Raw genomic sequence first — 23,339 nt, forward strand, 5'->3', positions numbered from 1 at the left:
TCGTGTAGTTGTCCGTTCACTATCGCCATCAATGCTCCGCCTTTCTGATGAAACTGACTTAATTTTTTTTTTTCGTTGAAGACCAATATCCATATCTTTTTACATTTTTGTTTTTAAATTTGTGGGAGCCCGCTGCGGGCACCAAGCGTGGTCAGCTTTGGCGTCCAAGATTTACTGTGCCGCTCGACGCAACACATGCATATCTTGGACGTGAGCCACGTCAATGCATTGCTCTCGGTGCGATCTGCACCACTGGCACTCGTAACCGGGCTATTATGACCCGACCTTCTTGCAATTTGTTTAGAAGTGCTTACTAACGAGATACTATCCGTCGGGTATACTCTGGGAATTTGTGAAGGTGTTTTAATGCTGAAACTTGGAACCTCGAATTAATGAAATTCGCGATTTGACGAAGTTTTTCGCTGCTAGTGAAACTTCGTTATATTGAGGTTCTACTGTACTGATGTTTCTTGATTATAGACAAGCCAAAAATTATGTTTTTCTGGTATTTTGCAGTATTTCAGAAATTCGTATTTCTGAAACATTTTTACATTGAAAGTACAGAAAATCTGACGGAGATTGGAAAATATTCATAAATATAAAAATTTGTTAATGTAGTGTTTGTAGTAACGAGATTTGCTTGTATTGGTCCTGTGGCATTGAGCCCCTTTTTCTATCTGAAAACAGAGACTTTCTGTAAATTGAAACAACTTAACTCCTTTCTTACCACGGGGAAATTGGCTGTTTTTTGTGTGTTTGAGTTAGGAATTTTTTGTGTAACAGCCAATAAGTGTAGTGTCATGCAGTATATAAAAGTGAAGGTAAATGAACGTGCTTTCAAATAAGATTTATTTTTAAAAATACAAATGGTATTTGCATAAAAAACAAAAAACAGCCCCTAGGAAATTTTCAAAAAAATTTCGCTAAGAAGTAACATCTCTGGGAAAATTTTTTAGAGGAATTCCAAGATATACAAATTCTTGATAAATCCCTTCGCAAAATTTCTTTAAAGAATTATACCCATTGATAAAGTACTCTTTGAGTTAAGAAAAATTACATGACCCATAGTGAAACATTCAAGTTCTTGGTTGGTCCTACTTACGATTTTTTTTTTCAAGAAAAATATTAATTTACAGCATAATATTATATGCAAGAACACATAAGGTACATTTCAAAAGTACATTTCTGAAAGTGGTAACTACAAAATACGTAATAAAAATTACCAAACACAAATAATTAATAAAATTCACGCCAAACTTTTCTAATGAGACATATATCTTCAGAGAAAAAAATTCCCTACGTCGGTTTGTCAAGGATATGCGTCCGTGCATATTTTTTGGTGTTTATACATATGGTATGAACGACCTCCGCCGTAAAGGACAGATGAAAAAAAATGGAGAGCTCTCGCCAGCCGCTTCGGACCCCCACGAAGCGTGATCCCGAGGTCAATGGTCGGATCTCTCCGGGCCGTAACTGGTGGCAGCACGTCTTATCTAAATGAAGTGGACACACCATAAACAAAGAAAATAGTTTGGAGACCAACAGGGCAATTGAACCGGCTGTAGATAATAAACAAAACGGGAGGCGAACACGAAACTTGCCGGCAGGTAACAGCTGATGTTCTCTCTAAATTCTCTGAATTAAACTCCAACGATGCGACATCGATGTCAGAGTCATCACTGCTCGAAAGTCCAAAAGATTCCTTCTAGGATTGGCGGGATCAAGCGAAACTGCTTTCTTTCGAGTGCGCGCGGTACTGGATGTCGACGCCATCACGCCGCTCAAGTGCGCCTCAACCTTTGAGCTCGCGCGCCCTTTAAACATCTCCACCGCGCGGTAAAAGTGTGAACCGCGCAGAAACGGAAACTCTACTTTGTATACAATCACCGAGATGGCGCTACGAGTCCAGGAGTGCAGCGGTTCTTTAAAAATAGGCAGTCAAAAACTTCGGTCACCGGTGATAGATGCCTAATGCCGTGGTAAGGAAAGAGTTAAAACACTTTTTTTATTTCAGTGTAGTTTACTGATAAGGCACGTTACCAGAAGTTTCTTGGGTCCACACGCTCACTGCTCTTATTGCATGCGCGATACCATTTATAGTGTCCCATGTGACGGAGAATGTCAAGAGCCTTTTCCCCCACTACTACGGTGTCCCTGATAACCCAGATTTTCCCCTTCCCGGTACGCAGACACGGAATCCCAAGCCGTTTGATGACAATCTGCCTCCTCTGGCTCCTGAAGACTTGGAGTTCCTTCGGAAAGCACTTCCAGAACTGTCAGAACTGCTTCGCACTCCTGACACGGTCACGTTGCCGACCGTTGTGCTGCCGCCGTCGGGTGCCGCACAGTCCTGCCGAGATGCTGCATCGCAGCCCGATGCGGAGGCTTCATCATCTTGCATTCCACCGGACGCTTCTTGTCAGCAGCTGCAGCCAGAGGAGCCCGACTGTGAAACCGACGAGGCGTTGCGGGTAATTGAGGTTCTGACTTTTTTCGTGAAAGGGGCCTCCTTGAACCACCCCTCGGGCTTGGTGAAAAAAAAAAAACCATTCTGCGGTTAGCATACGTTGCTGTGATCATCGGCCAAATTTTGTAGTCGTGCGCGGTGTGTGGAGTTCACAAACGTAGTGCGGTTATGTTTTTCTCGAACACTTTTTTTTTTAACAGAACACTTCTCCTCCCGTGTTTCGAACCTGCCACTGAATGTCGTACTGTAAACTTCCATTAAGATGAACTCGATTAAGCTGAATTCTCGGATAAACCGAACAATGAGGGAACGTTGTGTTGGTTTTCTAGACTCGCTGTAAGAAAAAAACGCCTAATGTCAACCGCTTCGCATATACTCTTCGGTTAAATGAACTTTCGCATTGACTGCCAACATTGGCGATTCTGTGCAGCAGGGATGGCAGTCCTGGTGGGGCATCTGCTTGACACCAAAGTAAAAGCAAAAAAAAAATAAATGCTTCCTTGCACAGCAGCGGAAAGCGAATCCGCTCCGCAGAGGGAGGGCGCAAAAAATGAAGTGGGAATGAAAAAAGAGAGAGTGCGCATTTCAATGAGCCCCTCAACTGAGCAGCAATAGCGATATGTTCATTTTTATACATCGCTGGCATAGCCACTAAGCTGTAAAGGCTGCAGTTGCACCATTCATGTAGGAAGGAAAATGGCACTATTTGTCATGCGAGTTCCATTCGCTCATTATTCACCATTCATGGCCACTTGAACACGTTGATAATGTGAGCAGAGTGTCACTCTGACAAGGAATAGCATAAAAGGTGTAGCTACAAAATGGCGGCCGTAGTCCAATATCGCAGCCACAGCTGAACTTCCGGAACAAGTTTTCTCCTTTCCTTCGAGTTCGTCTTAAAGGGGGTCTACTGTATTTCATAATTCCGATAGCTGACATCAATCAAGAAGGCTGTTTGGATCAGTGCGCTGCTTCTTACTGTTACTGTATATATTTGTCAATGTACAGAACGAAATAGGCTGAAGTACCGTATTTACGCTTATTATAACGCAAGTTTTTTTTCGTGATTTTTGTTACTTGAACTGTACCCTTGCGTTACATGCAAAACCGGTAAAATTAACCGTTTTAAAACAAATATTCTACATTCCACGGTGTTAATGTTACGTTGGCAACCTTTAACTTTACGTCTTTCTCCAATCCAGCCATGCGCATCTACGGTCACGCTAAAAAAAAAGAAAAGAGACTGGTGTTGCCATAACCGTAACACCAGTCGCAAGCACAGAGAAAATGGCATCATTTTAATAGGTAATCTGCCACGTGGGCAAAGAGTAGGTGTGCCAAGATGGCATGGCTTCCGCGCCTTTAGTACTGGAGGTGGCATAACCTCGAGTTTTAGACTTGTCGAAGCGAGAGGCAGACGAAGCATTCACTCCCAGCTGCTGGTGCTTTTCATGATAGCATCATCCCACTGCGGGCAACACTATAGTCCGCGGGGGCAGAGCAAAAGCGTGGCTTGTTTCGCTTCGTACCGCACTGGCACAGCAATCTTTCATCGCTGATTCTCAAATTCAATGAAATTATTTTCCTCCTCATTCAAAAATCTTTTTTTTTTTCTGATTGCCACATAATCGAGCGAACTATGCTCGACATATCAAAGGGGGCAAGCCTTCGGCGATCCTGGTGTCACTGGAGTAACCTATCCAACTGTTTAGGCCACTGCCTGACATGCCAGAAACAGACTTTATCTACACCTTGTGCGATCACATGCTCACATCGTTTGGGTGCAGTGCGTGGACTGATCACGTCTGTTCAAAAGCGTCGATCGTCTTGCTGAAGGTCATGATTAATACGGTGTAACCACATTGAAGTGTCACCAACAGCATCCTAAATGAAATGTGGGGGGAAAAAAAAAGCTTGACTCCTAGCTCGCTGCTTTGTGCGTGGCCACAAAGGCCACAACAAAGTGGCAGCAAGCATCTGTGCGATTCACGGGTCCGTGCTGAATTCTTTGTGCTCGCAGAGTTAAACGTGGCTGTGATTGAACTTGGATGCTCTGGAACCTGCTAGCCACTTCAAAATCTAACAGTGTCTGCCTGGATTGACTAGTTGCTGAAACTACATTCTGTGGAAGTATGATAATCGGTTGTAAACGGCACCATTGTCACGGACGTGCGGGCATGATCACGTGCAATTCACAGTGCAAATGTGATGGTGCCATCAAAGCGCATATTCATACAGGCTAGTTTGCTTCTGCACAGCATCCATTTCTACGTTATTCTAAATGGAATTTCATGCTACAAGCACTGTAGGACAGGACACAACAAGTGGGTTGTTATGTCCAGGCAACGCAGGCTTTTAGAGTTAGTGTTGCGATCAGTATGTGTAGAGGTGTTAATTTGATTTACAGTGTTCGCTATGGCATCCCCCCTACCATACAAATTCGGGGTTTTCGTTGTCAGAAAGGCACGTGTCTTGCTTCACCTTTCCAAACACCCCAGAAGAAAAAGGGAATCATCCTGGCGACTTAGGGCAGGACACAAGTTGGTCGTTATATGCTTTCAAATGTTCAATGTGCACAATATCTTGGCCACGGCGATGAAGGTCCGTAGGAAGTGTGGCTTTGGCTGGCCTGGAGGAAATATGGTCACCATCGCGACGTAATTTCTGCTCGTACAGTCACTGATAATTCGGATACCGATAATTCAGAATCCCAGCCACGGCGACCGCATTTCGAAGGGGAGAGAAATGCGAAAACACCCGTGTACTTAGATTTAGGTGCACGTTAAAGAACCCCAGGTGGTCCAAATTTCCGGAGTCCCCCACTACGGTGTGCCTCATAATCGGATCGTGGTTTTGGCACGTAAAACCCCATAATTTCAGTTCATTTTTTTTCCGATAATTCAGACACGCTCTATTATGTGGACAGTTTCGGGGCACCGCCACTGGCCCCATAGATGTAATGTAAGAGAATGAAATTTTGGCCACCTTATAGCAGGTCAGTAGATAATTCGGACTCTGTTTGCACAACCGTGTGCTAATTCAGCCATCCAAATCGAGCAGAAAGAGTACTATTTCTGCTTTAGTTTGTAACCAGCTGTGTCGCTTGCACCTTTTTGAAACCAGAACTAGCGGAGCCTAGTCAATCCAGTAGTTGCTGACCGGGCCAGAATGACAAGACAGCCAAGCTAAGTAGCTAAATTGTAAAAGATGCATTTGTGTTTTGTTGCAAGAGTTCCATCATTGCGCTCGTCCAGAGTTTGATCCTCTACGTATTAAACAGCCATATGCTCCCAGGCGACTTCTTTGATTTGGGTTATTGATTTTTGTCGCTCAGAATTGTCACACAGCTTCAAGTGGTACCAACTCTATCCTCGATGTTGGGCCGACGTAGCCGGCGATTGAGTGAGGGAACTGCTGGACAGTCACTGTTAAGAAACCTGCAATCATTCGGCTATCAAAGCTCGATCGACCTCCGTTTAAGTTCCCATAGGATAAAGATTTGGTGCATGCATTGACCATACTTTCATCTAGTTGTAACAATAGTATGACAATGGTCAAAATAAGGACTGACCGGGTTGCAGGCTGGCGTATGTGCACACAGAAACTCGCGCAGCAAAGACCTCTGTCACTGAAAAGTTGTTGAGGAATTCCGTGGAGAAGAATTAAACGTTGCAATATAAGAGATGCAACGTCACGGGCTGTGGCGGCTGACAAGCCAGCGGTCTCTGCCCAGCTTCTCGGGAGGTGAACAGCCACAAAGACCCCCAGCACTTGCCAGCAGCACTTCATGAAAGTGGTCTGTACAGTTCAATGCTGACCCAATCGGAGTAACGAATGAGGCACGGAAGTGCCTGCAGTGGCCCGAACTCCTGTTGCACAGAATACTTGCAGCATTTATACTCCAAGCAGGAGCTAATGTAGTTGAGATTGGACTGGTACATGGCACCACCTTAAAACCTGGAACATTTCAACAAACCAGGCTTTGAACAAACCAGCATGTGCGTGCACTGTAGGTCAGCGTGGAAAGTGGTGAATATGTCTTTGTGAAGATGGTTAGGAACTACAAGTTTGAGTTAGGTTAGGAGCTAAACCTAACTTAGGTTAGGTTAGGAACTCGCGAAGCTCGAAAGCGCGGAGTTGGAAGAGCTGTCAAAGGTATGCCACAACCGGGCCAATACATGGATCTAATCGTTGTTCGAAAGCTGTTTCACATGGTGTAGCACATGGTGTAGGAGACACAAATGCAGCGTCAAGGTTGGACAGGTAAGCAGGTGAAGAACAGAGTGTTGGCATCTGTGTGCTTGCTGCTGGAGTGACGAGTTTCATGCATGTTGTGCTCCTGGAGGCTCAGCGTCAGGCTGGCTAGGTGGCCAGTGGGCCTCTTGGTGTGAGCTGCCAGCATAGTGCGTTACGATTCCTGATAATGTCGAATGGACAGCTGTAGAGATGTGGGTGACAGTTTCTGCTAGCCTAAATGATAGCCAAACACTATTTTTCAGTGACTGAATTTTTCGTGAGCACACAACTAGCGTACCCGACGACATAAACGATGAAGTCAGGTTTTCGCTGGCCAGCACAGTACCGAGGCTAGTGCCACTCACGCCTGCCGTGGTGGCTTAAAGGCTATGGTGTTGGGCTGCTAAGCCCAAGGGTCCGGGATGAAATCCCAGCCACAGATGCCACATTTTGATGGGGGCAAGATGCAAAAATGCCTGTGTACCATGCATTGGGTGCATGTTAAAGAACCCCAGTTGGTCGAAATTACCAAAAGGTCGCCTTCGCGCATGTGCAGCAGCAATGGCGATGGCATTGCATTAGCCTCTCTACAATGCCTGAGTAAAGCCTTCCATGTCATTTTGTGCGGACATTCAATAGACACAAACTTGGGTTTCGACTATATGCACTCGCGCAAAGCTTCGCTGAATATAGATTACAACTCGTTGCATCACCAGTACTCTCTTCCTTACCATAAAACTGAGCAAGTAATCATAGACATTTGATTTACATTTTTTTCAAAGTGCATAAATTGGGGTATGTGTTACAATGAAGGTATTTCATTTGTCATCTGTCTCTGAAAATCAGCCTCATGTCACACTTGAGGGCGTATTAAAATCGGCTTAGTATGCTAAACCGTACCAGAACCGCAGGAATCGCTAAACTCTGAATTTTTTTGTTTTGTCTTGTGCCACAGAGTGCCTCCGAGAAGGACTGCCATGATGGTGCCTGTTCTGAAGATCGCGAGCGCACCCCGAAGCTGGCAGTGTCCGATGACGAGTTTGAAGAGGTCACTGATGAGCCGTCTACAGGCCTCAATGCTGCCACTGCCGACATCCTGTGCATGCCAGCACCTCAGGACGCGATCCTCTGCTCCCCAGACTCTCTGGTATGGCAACCTCAGCACTGGCTACATCGCGTGTCGCAACGTTTTGCATTTTTGCCAATGTGGGGCCTCTGTGGGCTTTGTCCGTGTGCAAGGAATATTGAGTAGTTCTCTCGTCCATTGCGAATAGGGATGTGCGAATAGTGATTTTTGCGACCGAATACGAATCGAATAGGGCCAGAAGCAAATCGAATCGAGTATGGAATGCTTTTCAAATATTTTTCAAATACATTATCCCAATTATTTTAAAACAATGTTCACATCTCAGTATTCTTAAAATTAGCAAGTTTCTGTCATTACATAGTACTTAATGAAGCGTTGCTTATTAAAAGCACAAATTAAACATTAGGAGCAAGCAAGTAGTCTCGTCATATTCACAGGACTCTTCAGAGAGTGCGAATGGTCACTGTATGTAAGTGACCAAGCCTGCTCTACTATACAAGTTCTCATGTTTCATGTTTATACTTTGCCTGCAGGGCTGAAAAATTACCGTATGTTTGCTCAAATTTTATGTTTATTTGGGTGCAGTTGAAATCTTGAAATATGCGAAAAGTATTTTTTTAAATGTCGCAGTTTCAGCTGAAAGGCTCAGCATCGATTGCAATAGCACATGAGTAGACAACTATACGAACTAAGGGTAGTAGTTTTATCGGCCGTATAAACTGGTAAACATTCGCTTACTAAATTAACAAGCACTGTGTAACGCTTGTGCAGGTAAACATGAGCACATCTTGCTCAATAATCGCAGAAACTCTCTGTCAAAATGCTGGAGTGAGGAGGCGCGGCAATAGCAGCGAGCAAAATGACCTTCCTGCCGTCCACGATTTCTTGCACCGTGGTGCCGTCTCTTGCTTCAACGCAAACGTCGAAAGCACAGCGCATACAAAGCTACCGGCACTAGTTGCACTTTGTTCGCATCGCAGATCACATTAAAGATGAGGCCCGTGCAGGCGTACACTTTGCCGACATTGCAGATTGTTTTCAAGATACAGAGCCCGCGCAGCCACCGCAGGAGTAAACCCCCCCCCCTCCCCCTCGTGCCTCGCATGTGACAGAAGCGCGCTTTCGCCCTGCCTGTCTCCTTTGCGTGCGCGAGAGATTGAGCCGCATTCGTCAGCTGACCCTCGCAAGCTTTCGCTCGCGCATACAGCATACGGCGCGCGGCGACGATGTTACCGTGTTTGGACTTTATACGGAACCTCACAGCGACCACCACAGCAGAAATGCGTTTGGAGTGTCCGTGTAATTGCTACCACAGTAAAATACTCACTTTTATGAATAGTGATTATTCTATTCAAATATTCTCCCCCCCTTAATTTGAACAAACATTTCGGACCGAATATAGTGGAACCCTGGTTATATGTATCATCATATTAAGACTGATTAGTACAGTCCCAGTGAACTCCCCATAGAGACAATGCATTAAAAACCTTCATTATACGACAATAGATTAGGCACATCCCATCTCGTACAGTGACCCGCACGAAACAGCGAACCCAACAGGGGACACGTGAGAAGCACCACCAGCTTCTGGCTGCTCCCTTGTGGCACCATCCCCTCCATCTCTACCAGAATCGTATTGGTAGGGATGGAGATCGTATTGGATAGGTGTGTTCACGCGTGCAGTTCGGAGCTTCTTTACATGCAAGCACACAAGACTTCTCGCGTTACTGTCGTTGGGTTTCTGGTTTTGCACGGGTGGTTGTATCATACCGACATTGCTGGCTTCTCCTGGATGAGGAGGACGTCACAGATGCTGCCATGTTAGTGTCTGCGTTCGCAGATGCGCTGCGTAGCATTGACAACATTCGGAGACTATGTCCGTGAGGTGATGATGGCCATAGGTGAGCTCCTTGCTGAAGTTGCACTTAAAAGACGGCTCTTAAAAGTCTACCGGAAATTCGGTGATTCAGGAAATTCAGCCTGCGTAGCCCAAGACGCGCGTTTTTGCAGTTTAAGTAAGCTTACGTTGCCTATTTGCTGATGTATGCCCATTTGCCCCTCATCCTCCTAGCACACGCGACCAACACCACCTAGATAACACAAGGCCTGTCCACTCCGATTCGTGACGTTGTGCTACCTGGGCCGACTGCCTTAGAATCTAATGGGGATGCTCCCGAGTAAGCAACAGTGATTTTGACGTCGCCACTTCTGTCACGCCAGCCTTGGCAATGGAAATTTTGGGCCAGGTAGCATGACATCGTAGATCGGAGTGAACAGGCCTTCTGCTATCTAGGTGGTGTCGGCACGGCTCCTCCTCCCTTACCGTGACTGTGCATGGCTGTACGCCCATATGTGGGCTATACACCATATCCTGGAGGTAACCTGTCGCAAGTGCGAAGGCCGAGCCGAGATAGTTGGCACCTTGATGCACATTTTTTAATATTGTCTGTGATTTGTGATATTTAATCAAAATTTGATTGATAAAATCCTAATCACCAATACTAAATTCAGTGGTCTGCTAAAATTTTTCAGCAAGGAAATTTAAAAGGGCTCTGTCTTGCCCTGGGGTATCCATCTGGGAATCATCATAGTGAGTTCCACAGTTCCAGCACCTTTTGAATATTCTCCAGGCCTGGAATGAGAAAACCATGTGCACCATTCTGACATACTATTGCTGTCACTTGAGAACCAGTGAACATAACTGCATGAAATTTTGTAGTTCTACTAATGCTTTTGCTATGAGCCTATCCTGAAAATTTCGTTAAGATATCCCAATAAACAAAAAATGTTGGTATCCAAGGGTAGCCTCCCCCTATAGGTTTGACTGGTCGTAGTACTGAGATTCCTACTCGGTGGATATACCCTGAGCACTGATTCACAATGCCCTAATTCAATGAAATCTGATTCATAATTGGTAATCGGGATCTTATTGGCAAGAATCGAACATAATCTAAGATGCATTGGTAAGAATCCTAGCCAGCAAGAATAATCCTTCGGGCTTGAATCTCCTGCTTTTCGTCATTAGTCATTGCTGAAGCGTCTCGTAAGCTGGAGTGCGTTTTTACCAGTGTGCTTTTGTGTATACTGACTTTCACATGAGGTTTATGTGCTGTCCATCAAGTGTTCATTGGTTACTGACAGGAATGAAGAGGTATGCAGTAACGCTCCATACATACATTCCTGGTTTTACAGCAAAAGGGTATTGGGAAGTTTTACATAGCCTTTCCGTGCGGCGGTGGCACCGCGAACATGTGGCGGTATACAGTGAAATCTCGTTGATACGATTTTGCATAATACGTTTTTCGGGGTAACACATTTCTTTTTCTTTTCCCGATATTACGATTTGGTTGGACAATACATTGGATGATACGATTTTCAGATGATACTTTATTTTCCGGTTCCCGTGAAGATCATATCGAGATTCCACTGCAGTCGGTATCGTATTTCGGATAAGCAAAAGCCAGCAACACAACCTGCGGCCATATGACCACGGTGCTGGAATGCATAGCCGGACGCTGGCATCGGTAGAGCGGACGCAGTATGCATAAACATGCAGCGGATTTAGCAAAGTATTGAACTACTAAGCAGGGGTGTGCCAATACTCTAATACTGTCACTGAATCGAATCAAATAGTGAACGGTCGAATGATTTGAATCGCAAATCGAATATTTACTACTTGATTTTTAAAATTTTCAGTATGTTCGGTGCTAGAGACCCGCGCAATGTCACCCGCACAGCACCAAGAGTGGCTATGTACGAAGTACGGGGCAATGATTGAGTCACGTGATGCACGGTCCGCCCTTTCCTTTGTCACACAGATTGGGCCTACGATAACACACCTGCTTTAAAGAAGGGAAATTCCCGTCTTCATTTTGGAGGAAAAGTGCAAAACAAACTTTTTTATGCAGTTCATGTGTTGCTTGTGATGCTATGGACTTATCGGAATAAGTCCATAAAATATATATATATATATTTTTTTTTGGTTCCCTTGTTGGCAATTTCCCTGTGCTGCAAAATGCTTATTTTTACAGCTTCAGAAATATTTTTTAACTGCTTCTGGAAGCAGTAGGCCTAAAGGTTGTTACCTGCAACCTTCAAACAGATTTCATTTCGGTCTGTTTTGTGGAATAGTGCAATAGTGCATTCGGGTTTTGGTAATTCTTTGGTTTGTCTGGTAGAAAACAAAAACTGCGGGCGTCTGTCAACGTGGCATGCAAAGAAGCAAGTTTCGCCAGCTGAGTGGGCTGATTTTCTCGTCTACCCTGAAGAAAACAAAGCAGGTAATGCAAAAAAAAAAAATTCTGTGATTTTTAAACTGAAACAGGTGAATTCTAGTTGGGAATATTCAAATACTTGGCAACTAGCACTTGCTGTTCTATTATGTTTGGACTGTGCTCCTTGAAGATGAAAATTTAGATTACATTATCTAAAATATTTTAGTTATTGCATCATCACAGCCAAGCCTTGGTGTCTTTTGACAGCAGGCATGTGAAACCCCTTTCCATCAATCCCGAGAGAATGACGGGGTTGCCTACGAAGGAAGATACTGTATTCTCATGCATGAAACACATTCGCAAGTTCAACAATGTTCAATTGCTGGAAAGTCGGTTAAATTCATCAACATGCCAATTGGTGTAACCGTATTATACCGATGTCATACAGGCACCTTCGGTTGCGGTTGAGCCCGACCAGGATCGCATTTTCCAACTGTGGCCCACAATAATCGCAGCGTCCAACAATCCAGGTTGCGTGTTATTTGTGCACTTTTGTGCTTCCAGTATGGAACATACTGTTGTGTTCACGAGTGCAAGCCGTACCCACTGGTTGCCCAAACGTGTCGCTCTGCTTGTTCGCTGGTAAATGGGTTCGAATCTGTGGTGTCCTCTGTGTAATAAAGATCACATCTTGCGACATTATATGTATACGACCTTACACATTGAATTGCAACCTGTACCTTTCGTGTGTGGCACACTGTTTTTGATTGCGAACATGAGCTGTGTGAAAAGTTCCTCTTGCCTGCTGTGTGTTAAATGGTGACATGGGTGCTGTGCCTTTTATTTGTGCTTGTTTCACTTCTAGCTCTGACTCCAAGCTGTTGCACCTTTCTTATCGATTCAGGGCCACACCTCGCAAGATTTCCAGACGGCAGACTTCTACATTGATGAGTCGATGCCTTCGTCGATATCGGACAGTAATGGAGTCGTGCCTGCTGCACCAAGTGTCGTTCCACCGTCGTCTGCAGTGGCAGCACCCGTCCAGCAAGCTCAAGTGGCTGCCGAACTTCAGCGGCAGCTAGAAGAGAAGAGTGCAGCGCTGTTGACAGCTCAGGTGAAGATATACTGCCTTATACAGGGTAGCACTGATTGAGGTTTTAGTTAAGAAAATTATTTGGAGTCTCCTCCTGCACCTTCTCATGACCTTGCGTGATCCTCTACAGCATTCAAACTTTTATTAAGAACAACCTGGAACAATAGACACAGTATGCAAAAGTCTGTAAGCAGGCTTTCCCACAGAGCTAACTTTTCCTAACGAAGATGACCACATTCTGGCTAGTAATGCTGTTAGAGCTGCGAAACGCATTTTGAAATCTTGGACGGTGCAAGGAACGCACGGTGGCAAGAATGTCACTGGCCCACATGTTGATACCGTATTCACTCGCATAATGAACGCACCCTGAACTTGCTGCCGTGAAGTAGAAGAGACAGTCTGATCCGGCGTCTGGTATGGCATCCAGCGGGTAAGATTGTATCGGACGCCAAATTGTACCGTGCTCTATTGTACAAGTATAGGGATGCTCCAGGCGCATTTTTGCCATCAGCGCTGACAATCGCGCCTCAATCTCCTGTATTCGAGGGAGGAAAGCGGGGAGGAAAAGCACTAGTATTTCGTCACCCACATGATGCCGTGGGGAGAGGGGGCGGCGAAGCAGCTGCGCATTGCACGGCCGCGTGCTCCTTATCCTGAAAGTGATCTGCGTCGGGGGCGGAGTCTAGGTGTGATAGCGGCTTATACCTTTGTGCGTGCTCCGTTCTTGCTGCTTGGCTCGCGTTAAAACGAGACTCGGCATGAAGATAAATTCGCTCGCTGCTGCTGCCGCTCTTCCTCGCACCACAGTTTCGACAGCGAGTTTCCACGGTCAAAGTGTGATGTGTGACAGACGGACACCATGTTTGTTAATTTACATAGTGAATGTTTGCAAGTTTATATGGCCGGTAAAACTATTATCCTTACTTTGTGTAGCAGTCTACGCATTTGCCATTCGCAATTCATGGTCTGCTTTTCGAGCGAAACTGCGACTTTTTTTAGAGGTAGCTGCCTAAAAAAAATCGCTCAAAATTTTACCCCGCATAATCAAAGCACCCCCCCAACTATGCGCATATTTTTCGGGAAAAAAAAGGGCGTTGATTATGCGAGTGAATACTGTACTTCAGTTATGATTCTAGCCCGACGTCTCCCATCTCGGTTGCGTCAAAGAAGGGGTGTGGAGAAGCACCCTGGTAGGCTTTGCATATTGTCTATTGTCGGCACAGAGCAAGGCTCCAGAAACGATATTGTATTGCTCAGTCATTACAACTCTTCCATTGCTACTCTCCCTCGAAGTGTAGTGCATTGCGTTGCAACACAAAATTCTTGTGCAATAAACTTTATACATTCACCTATAATATTGTACATACATTTTATATACATTGAACTCTTGAATTCTTTTTGCTGCTTGTATGCGTGAAAATATGCTGGTTTCTTCTGTCGCTGTATGGGGGTCCTTTGCAAGCTTATCTAGGTGCTGGTACAAGATAGAAGCTTCTATATGCATTCAGTCGCTGCTTTTGTTGAAGCAGGCAGATTTTTTAAGCTAATAGTAGGTTTAAATTAATAATGCTGAAACAATTACAAATTGTTCAGCCATGACTCATGTCCATGCAAGCCGAATTAGCCAATTGCGCCTTCCAAAATTTCTGTGTGCATTTGCTCTACGACAGCCTTTAGCAACCTATCATTGCAGCATGTTCAACCATTGTATGTCCAAAGGACCACCAAATGATGGAAAGCGATGGTCAGTAGCTCAATGCACACGCCATTTATTGACCTAATGTTAACCCCACATAGCCCGACGTGTCATTTTTGATATGTGCAACTTGACACATTCAAACTTGTGGGGGAGCACACGCTGCCACCTTCTCCCGCGGGCGCTCGCCCGTCGCCGGCGCACGGAGCGCCCGCGACAGCAGCCGGGTGGACATCTCGTGCGCGCACACCGCGCGCTGCGGGAGCCGGGCGAACACGGGAGAAATGCACTTTGCCCTCTCCCGGTTCTCGCTCGCCTCTCGCGACGCGCGTGCCGCGCGGGAAGAGGGAAAGTATCCGGCGGGCGAGGAGGACACTCCCCTCGCGGAAAGGCAAAAAGGCATAAAAGAGCGCGACCGAGAGACCCCCGCGCTCTCTGACCTCGCTTGACCTTCTGCCTGGACGGATTTTTACCTGCTGAAAGCCGTGAGTGACCTCGTTCGCGTGACTACCACACGCGACGAGGCAAGCCTATTTTATTAGTTGTTATACAGAGCGGACTTCCCTCTACAAGTGTGTTTTATTGCTGACAGCAATAAACGTTGTTGAGTTGACTCGCTGGTTGCCTTATTCGCCCGAACCCTACGTAGCTGCGATTACACGCGCTACGGGTTGGGGAAGACCCCCACAAACTGTAATTTAATTAAGTGCGGGAATGTTAATGCAAAAGCCCGTAGGAGTGCATTTTGATATCCTTGAGCAAGCTTTCAATTGTAGATAGTTCAGGAAACCAACTACGAAAAATTACTATATGAACTTATTTTACTCCGAACAACAGTTCATTGTTTTTTGTACGAATGCACTCTTGATGGCCAGAAATAAGTCAACAAGTTCCTCTAATTTCCTTTTATGTGGAATGTTTGTGCTTTCTGGAGCCAGCTGAGCTAGAAGTTATCAGTGGTCCGTCAGCTCCTGGTTCTTATTGGTCATCTGTATGTAACTCTTCTTGGGTGATTCTGCAGAAGGAGCTTGAGAGGGAGCGTGCCGAGAGGCAAGAGCTGAGGCATGGCCTGACGAGCCTGTGCGAAGCAGCTGCGGCAGTGTGCTCGGACTCTCGATCGGACGCTGTGTCGCTGCGTGAAGACCTGGCTGCCGCCCGCCAGATGCTGAGCCAGGAGGCGTCGCTCATTGGGGCTGCCATGGACACTGCCCTTCAGGCCCTGCTAGCCAGGCTTGAGAACGAAAAGGTGCGTGTGTGTTAGTGTGTAGCACTGGGCCCCGCCCTCTCCAAGCCCTGTAAAAGCAAGACTGGTTTGAGGGGATGCCATGCTCCTGTGACAGCCGACGTAACAGCTGACATGGCTTGCTGTCGTACCCACATTTGTTTGAAAAATGTAAGTGGAGGAGTGGCTTTCACGTTCAAGCAAGCCCGGTGGTGTTGTGATAGCATTCACTTATGTCTATCGTCACAAATTTCGGCTCGTTTTATGATTTCATGAATGCTGCATAAAGCTTCATGGGTAAAAAAAAAAAAAAGGGGTACAGTGGAATCTCATTGATACGATTCGGCATAATACGTTTTTTCTTATATGCGATTTTTTTTTCTTATATAGACGAGCCTCGTTAATTCGAAGTTGCATAATTCGAACCAACGGATAATTTGAACTGGCCCATTGGTCCCAGCAACGTGTCATGTATTTGAATGGGGAAAAACTCTCCTTAATTTGAACTTGAAACACCCGCCACGGTTAATTCAAACAAGAGTGCCTGTCTGCACGGACTACTTTTCATGCAATCCAAAGCTGAATACCAAAGTTGGACGCGTCATATGCTGTAGTGTCGCAAACCCGTAACCGTGTGCTCGCTCCGAGCACTGGAAGGCGCCATGTTTAAATCAGCGGGCATAAATCATGCGGCCTCGCGCGCTGGCAAGGGGGCCATCCTTTTCTGTAAAATGGCAGCGCGGTACTTTTCCGGTGAGGAGAATTCGGAGGCTGCGCTGGAGCTCGTGAGTAGACTGCAGTTGATGCTGTTGGAGTTGCACCGAAAAAAGGACACCCCGGCGCAGATTGGAGTCACAATTGGGTCACTCCGGCGCAAATTTATAAATGCATAAATATACGCATTTTGAGAGGTGACGTGGCCTCGTGTTTCTTCTTGCACGCTGCCGTGATGCATAGAACGATTAGCGCTGCGTGCGATTAGCGTAGCGCACGCCTGCTTTTCGGGATTCACGTGTGTCCATTGCGGATGCCGCACTTAAGCAGTACCTAATTGTCGACATTGCGTTCGTAAACACGTGCAGTAGGGCCTACTTATTAATAGCGCATACGTTTCTAATATTGGTATCGTGCTCTAGTACCGCTAAGAAAAGGCCCTCTCCCCCCCCCCCCCCTCCCGCTAGTTCGAACCCCGGTTAATTCAGACAGATTTTCTATCCTCTCGGAGTTCGAAATAATGAGGTTTGACTCGATACAATGTTTTTTCTTGCACAGTAAAAGTTTGTTAATTTGACACTAGTGGGATCACGAAAAATTTGTGAATTATCCGATTGTCGAAATACCGAATGAACAACAAAAACGCGGAATTTTCCCCAGCATGACGTACCATTATTTGCCAAATAAGTTTGTAATCTTCATCTGTTTTTTTCGGGCGAATTTGAGAGGCAACGATAGCTCTAATAGCTGTCAGATGTTCCGTGGCACACGCATCATGCGGAATTTGCTCAGAAAAGTCCTTCAGCACGGACATGGCTTCTGCGGCTTCTTTTGTCGTGTGTTTCGGTGATTGGGGCAGTTGGCACCTGTCACGTCCTGACTTATTTCTTCATGAGTCAGCTGCCCGGCAATGGCGGCACCATCATTGATGGATATGTAATCGGTGAGTAGCACGGCAGGAGGCAAGACGTTATCGAAACAGATGTCGTCTTCTGTGGTTGAGGTTGCATCAGCTGTTTCAATTGGCCAATGAGACTTGCTTAAGATAGGGATATCTCCGACGCGACTGCACAAAAGCGACAAAGGCAACAAAGCACACAGGCTCCCACCACTGCAGCTGCCACCAAACTCTCTTTCCAGATGGATGGATGGTTAGTGGCTTAATCTTTGTACGGGAGGCAGTTTGCGCCACCTAGCCTAAACATCTACCCGTTTCGGATGATGCCATGACCATGCGGTTGGCCTTTGCGGCATTTCTTTTTTTTTTTTCTTTTTCAGCTGTACAGTAGCGTTGCTCTTGGCAGTTTTTTTTTCTTTTTTTCTTTTTTGCTCGCTTCGCATCGACTGGGCGAGCTCGCAGGCTGTGACGCTAGGTCAAATTAACCGATGCGCGCTAAACTGTTGCTGCATTAAAGAGTTCCGCTCCATAGACTCCTGTATATAATGGTAGGGACCACGCGCGCTGGTCAAATTAACCGATTTTCCGAATTAACAGGGGTCGAATTAACGAGCTTTCACTGTATACAATTTTTTTTCCAGATAATACGATTTCCGGATGATACATTTTATTTTCCGGTTCTCGTGAAGATTGTGTCAATGGGATTCCACCATCTATTTTCTGTAGAACGGTTTAACCTAAAGCCAATACAAACGTGAGCTGCATAGCACAGCTGGCTCAAGCCTGCGTTCTCGTGCACCAGGGTGTCTCGGTGGCTATGGTCTTCAACTGTTAAGCATGATGTCGCGGTTTCAATTCATGGCTGCTGCAGCCTCACTTTGACGGGGGCAAAATGCAAAAATACCCATCTACCATGCTTCGGACGCACGTTAAAGAACCCGGATGATGAAAATTAAACGAAAGCTCTTCATTACAGCATCATTCATGACCCACTGCGCAGTTTCGCGACTTCAAGCCCCACAATGTAAAGTCTGCATTCTCTCCTCCACAGGCCGCGTCCATAGCAGCCGAGGTGGACAGGGTGCGACGCGAGTTTGAGTCGGCCGAGGAAGACCACCGGCACCGTCTGGAGGTGGAGCGCCTAAAACTGGAAGATGCCCACCGGGAGGTGCACCTGTACCAGCAGCAGCTCCAGCAGCTGACCCAACTCACAGACAGCCTGCGGAACGACTCAACCCTTGCCCTCGCCACGGTAGGCTACACTGCCTCTGTCTCGAAGAGGAGCATTCTATACTCAGTGACAACTTTCTGTGGCAATGAGGGGAAAGTTACAGGGGCGGAGCTTCTGCGCACGTGTCACTGCGCTAAGTATTCCAATGTTTTGCAGCGCTTTCGGTTTCTTGGATCGCCCAACTGAGTTTGGTGCAGCTTTCACACGGGACAATTTCGCATTTTACGGAATGCGGAAGAAAAAAAAAACGGAAAAATAATCCATGTTACATCAGTCGTGTATTTTGTCTTATTTTGCTGTAGTAAATAGGATGGTTCTTTTTCCTTGCCCAGATTAAGCTAAATGCAGATGAGAACGTGGGACCACTATATTTTTCTGCATATGACCCACCACTGTGTATAACCTGCACCTTCAATTACAACAGTCCGGAAAGAAAAAAAAATCCTCGCGTATAACCCACAGAAATAACTGCATACAACAAAACGTTTGCAAGAACGGTCCACATTCGCGGATCCACAATTGGTTCACGTATCTTCAGTGAGCGGCTTGGTATCCCCCCCCTTCGGCGATGTTGGGAAAGCTAAATTCACGCAGCGGGCACGATCGTAGACGACTCGGTGACATGACGTGCTGTGAATCGGATCGTTTTGCAGCTAGCATTCACATGACAGGATCCTGACAGCACAGACGGTGCAGTCCTTGCATGGTCAACGGTGATGGAGAAAACGTGACCGAGGAGGAGGGAGCTTTAACAAGGGGGGGTGGGGGGGAGGGCGTGGTTTCCCAGGGTATAACAAAACTTTGAATGGCTGAGAACCTTATCTTGAGGTGTGGCTTCACAGCAGCACACACCCCGCAGCCATGAAGCCACACCTCAAAGCGAAATTTGCGTATAACGAGCACCCCGACTTTATCGTTAGTGTTTTGTGTTTTTGGTGCGGGTTATACACACAAAAATATGGTATTTTTAGGGGCGCTTTTATTTGTGCGTTTTTCTGATGTAGCTTTTCTTTCATTGCCACAGAAAGTTGTCCGCAAGTATAGGTGCCACGAGTTAGGGTAGTTCAACAGACATGGGTGGAAGGAATGAAATAACATGAGTTAACTCATGTTATTAGTTAACTCATAAATAACATAACTCGCCGCTCAACAAGTATTTAGAAGGAACAGTATTTGCGGTGTGAGTAGAATCTCGCTCGACAGTTTCCGAGCCAATCTATGGGGCAGCAGTTTGGCTTGAAAGGAATGAACAAATAAAAGTAGGATGAAAATCAAAATAACTGAGCAGGGAGTGCATTCTTTGGCATGACTCCAAATTATTAACCTTGCTCCCTGTTGTCATCACGGGAGATACCAAGATGCATTCATCTCCAGTCTTTTGTTAAACACTTCCATTGGTTCTCGCGACAGTTTATCTTTGTGTAGTATACCACCAGGAACGGTTCATGGAAGTCATTCTATGTCGCGTTCGCATCGGACACACACATATCGCACATAGATTTTTATTGAAAAATGAAGAACAAGCGGTCTGTGACCAATGCCAAGAATTGCTAACTGTGAATCACATTTTAATAACATGTCCGGCGTTGGAGGAAGAAAGACAGAAATATATTTATGAACTTTACAAAATACTAACACCACTTCATCCCTCCCTGATCCTAGCTGGAAATGCACTTGTATCTCTAGACAATGTTTTTAAGTTTTTAGATGAAACAGGTTTCTTAAACAAATTTTAACTAATGATCTTTGTTGCTTGAAGCACTTTCATCAAATTATATATTTTCATCCTGTGCATGGCGCATCATAGCCTTAGTTGCTTTTGCGCCATAAAACCTTACCTAACTATCTTTGTGTAGTAGTCTCCACTGCACAACTTCACCCAAATCTTATGTTAACATCATTTAGTTTCCTTACGGGCCCCTAGTGGGGCATTACATAAGGGTTGGGATCATCAGTAACAAACAGTCGTTATTTTACGAGCATAAAGAGGTAATAGAAGTAATACAAAGCGCGCAGTTAGGGCAGTCATACAGCATGGTTATGCAACAAGTTTGAAAAGTGCAAAAAAAAAAAGAAACATTATGTTTTGAGGTTGTCCTTCAAACTAATCTTTTTTTTTCTTGCTTAGGCATGCACTGTTCATGCATGGAATTGTTGAATCTATAATTGTTTTCTCTCGCATACCAATGCCTCTCCGCAGTTGAAGAACAGCTTGCAACAAGAGCAAGAGTCTGCACTTGCCAAAGCCACACTCGAGCACGAGCTGGAACAGGAGGCCCTGCAGGAGCGGCTGCGTGCCTTCGAAAGGAGCCACGAGGAGGAAGTGCAGGACCTCAATGAGGTAGGCCGACTTGCATCGCGCATGATTGCAAAAGATTGCAAAAAATTCCCAAAGGAAAGAAATTGTGGTAGCACCTAAGCCACCCTGTTGTAGCAGCGCAAGATGCCATATACAGTCAAACCTCGATATAACGAAGTTGTACTTGCATCGAAAAACTTCGTTATATCAAGAATTTTGTTATATCGAAGTTTCGTAAATTCAATAGAATAGAATAGAATTCAATAGAACTAAGATGGGAAAATAAAAATGGTTTGTTACATCGCAAATTTCGTTAAATCGAGGTTTGTTATATCGAGGTTTGACTGCATGGCTATCTGCTTAGAGCAAGTTTAATTTAGACAATTTTCTGAAGCAGGTGATATCGGGAACAGCAAAGTTGCTGAAAAATTCTGTGATACCTGAAGCAAAGTGTTCCTTTTCAGTCTCTGCTGTCCCTAGTTCGCTGCTGCTGCTTGTGCAATGCGTTTAAAGGTAAATCCTTGTAAGTGAAGGACGTACGTGTCCTACAAAAGCTACCCAGCCATTGTCCATTTACCCGTTATTCCGAAACTCGTTGCTCCTTCTGCTGCCATATGGTGACTCCTTTCCATGAGTGGCCTTTCTGACTACAAGGCCACTCGTGGCAGTGTGGCCACGTGATCAAATACGGCCCCGCCATGCGGCAGCACCGCAAAGCCTCTCTACAGCACCGCACAAACCACATTTGGAACATCGTTGTTGAGTTCGTCAAAATTTAAATGCAAGCTCGCCTTGACTTTAGGCTATGCTATAACCTACTGCATTTAGTTGAATCTAGGCCGACTCCGATTCTAAGCCGACCCCCCCAAAAGTTCGAAGCCAGGAAAAAAACAAAAAAACTCGAATGTAGGCCGAACGAAAAAGGGGGGACAGCATTCGCAAAATGAAACGGCATTTATTAACCCTTTGAGGGTCGAATTTTTTTGCCAAATGCGACCCCCCAGGGTCAATTTTTTTTATTGCTGATTTAAATTCTTCGAAAGAACCATATTTCGAAAAAATATGGTCGTAACTTTTTTAAAGTGACAGTAAAGTGAGGAAAAAATCGTTTGTGCTCTAAAATACAATGTTTATTAGTGAATAAGAAGATAAGCGCACTGAAAAATGGTTGTGTGCACGTCCGGAAACTGAAACAAGTGAGAAGTCTTCATCTTATCGCCAACAAGGTGCGATAGAGCTTTTGTGGTCTCCAAAAGAGGAACCGCAAAAACGGCAGCATCGTTTGTGTATATATGCGCCTGCCTGGGAACAGGTGTATTTGCGCCGCGGCGGGCGATAAACGATCGAGTAACAAGTGGCCACTCTTTGAGAGATTTGAAACCAGATAGCCATCAGTTTAGCGCATGCAATAAGTGGAATCCGCCGCAGGAGAAAACCGTAACTTGCCGTCGGTGCCACGCGCGCGCCCGGATGCGCACGCGATAGCTGACGCGCCGTTGCCATAAAAAAATAAACAAGAAAAAAAAACAGAGGCATTGGCGTAAGTAAAAAAATTCCACATCTTCTCGTCGAGTGGCAGCACATGCCAAGCGAAATAAATGATTGAAGGAGGCGCGCTTTTTAAATGTACAAGCGATACCGTACATGTACGCCATTGCCCATTTTGAGGGTGTTCGCGGAGGTCGTACTTGTACGGTATTGACCCTGAAAGGGTTAAATATGAACATGCCGAGCACATTCTATGTCACCATCGCTGCTAGCCTCGTCACTATCTTCCTTATCGCTGTCCTCTTCAAACAGTGCACTTCATTCAGTACCATCAAGCACATTAGAGATGCTGCACTTCTTCAAGGAGCGCACGATCAATGTTCCTGGGTAAATGCCATCCTCGTTGCAGCACACGCAAAAAGCATCTCCCGTGGCCATCTCCCAAGGACAGACGTTTTCCTTATCGATGCCGAAGTTCCGCCCGGCTTGAACGTTTGACGATGCCTCTATGGCTAGCACAACTACCGTATTACTCGATTCTCACACGCCCTCGATTGTAACGCGCACCCGTTTTCCGTGAGGAAAACAAAAAATTCCGTTACAGTACCGCACACCTCTCTTTCAAGCAGAAATACAACTTTTTCTAATTTGGAAAGATTTTTTCTCAATGCATTGAAGTTGCGATGAATAAAAG

The 23,339-nt window shown here is 45.5% G+C and overlaps 1 protein-coding gene across 11 annotated transcripts in view; it reads left to right on the forward strand.

Moving 5' to 3' along the window:
* LOC119465917 (RB1-inducible coiled-coil protein 1-like) overlaps positions 1–23,339 on the forward strand; it is a 96,764-nt gene that overhangs the window by 22,532 nt on the left and 50,893 nt on the right. For 9 of the 11 annotated variants that reach the window (XR_007463801.1, XR_007463800.1, XR_007463798.1 and 6 more), the window contains exons 13-19: positions 2,190–2,471; positions 7,659–7,850; positions 11,969–12,070; positions 12,909–13,118; positions 15,815–16,039; positions 18,679–18,879; positions 21,059–21,199. Coding sequence is in view for 4 of the 11 variants with exons in the window: in XM_049656985.1 (XP_049512942.1) it covers positions 2,190–2,471; positions 7,659–7,850; positions 11,969–12,070; positions 12,909–13,118; positions 15,815–16,039; positions 18,679–18,879; positions 21,059–21,199 (1,353 nt within the window). In the remaining 7 variants the exon portion in view is untranslated. The remainder of the gene's footprint in view (positions 1–2,189; positions 2,472–7,658; positions 7,851–11,968; positions 12,071–12,908; positions 13,119–15,814; positions 16,040–18,678; positions 18,880–21,058; positions 21,200–23,339) is intronic. The other 2 variants (XM_049656987.1, XM_037726393.2) reach the window with 1 other exon arrangement.

The sequence above is a fragment of the Dermacentor silvarum genome, chromosome 10 (assembly GCF_013339745.2).
Source record: "Dermacentor silvarum isolate Dsil-2018 chromosome 10, BIME_Dsil_1.4, whole genome shotgun sequence".
Taxonomy (NCBI): Eukaryota; Metazoa; Arthropoda; class Arachnida; order Ixodida; family Ixodidae; genus Dermacentor; species Dermacentor silvarum.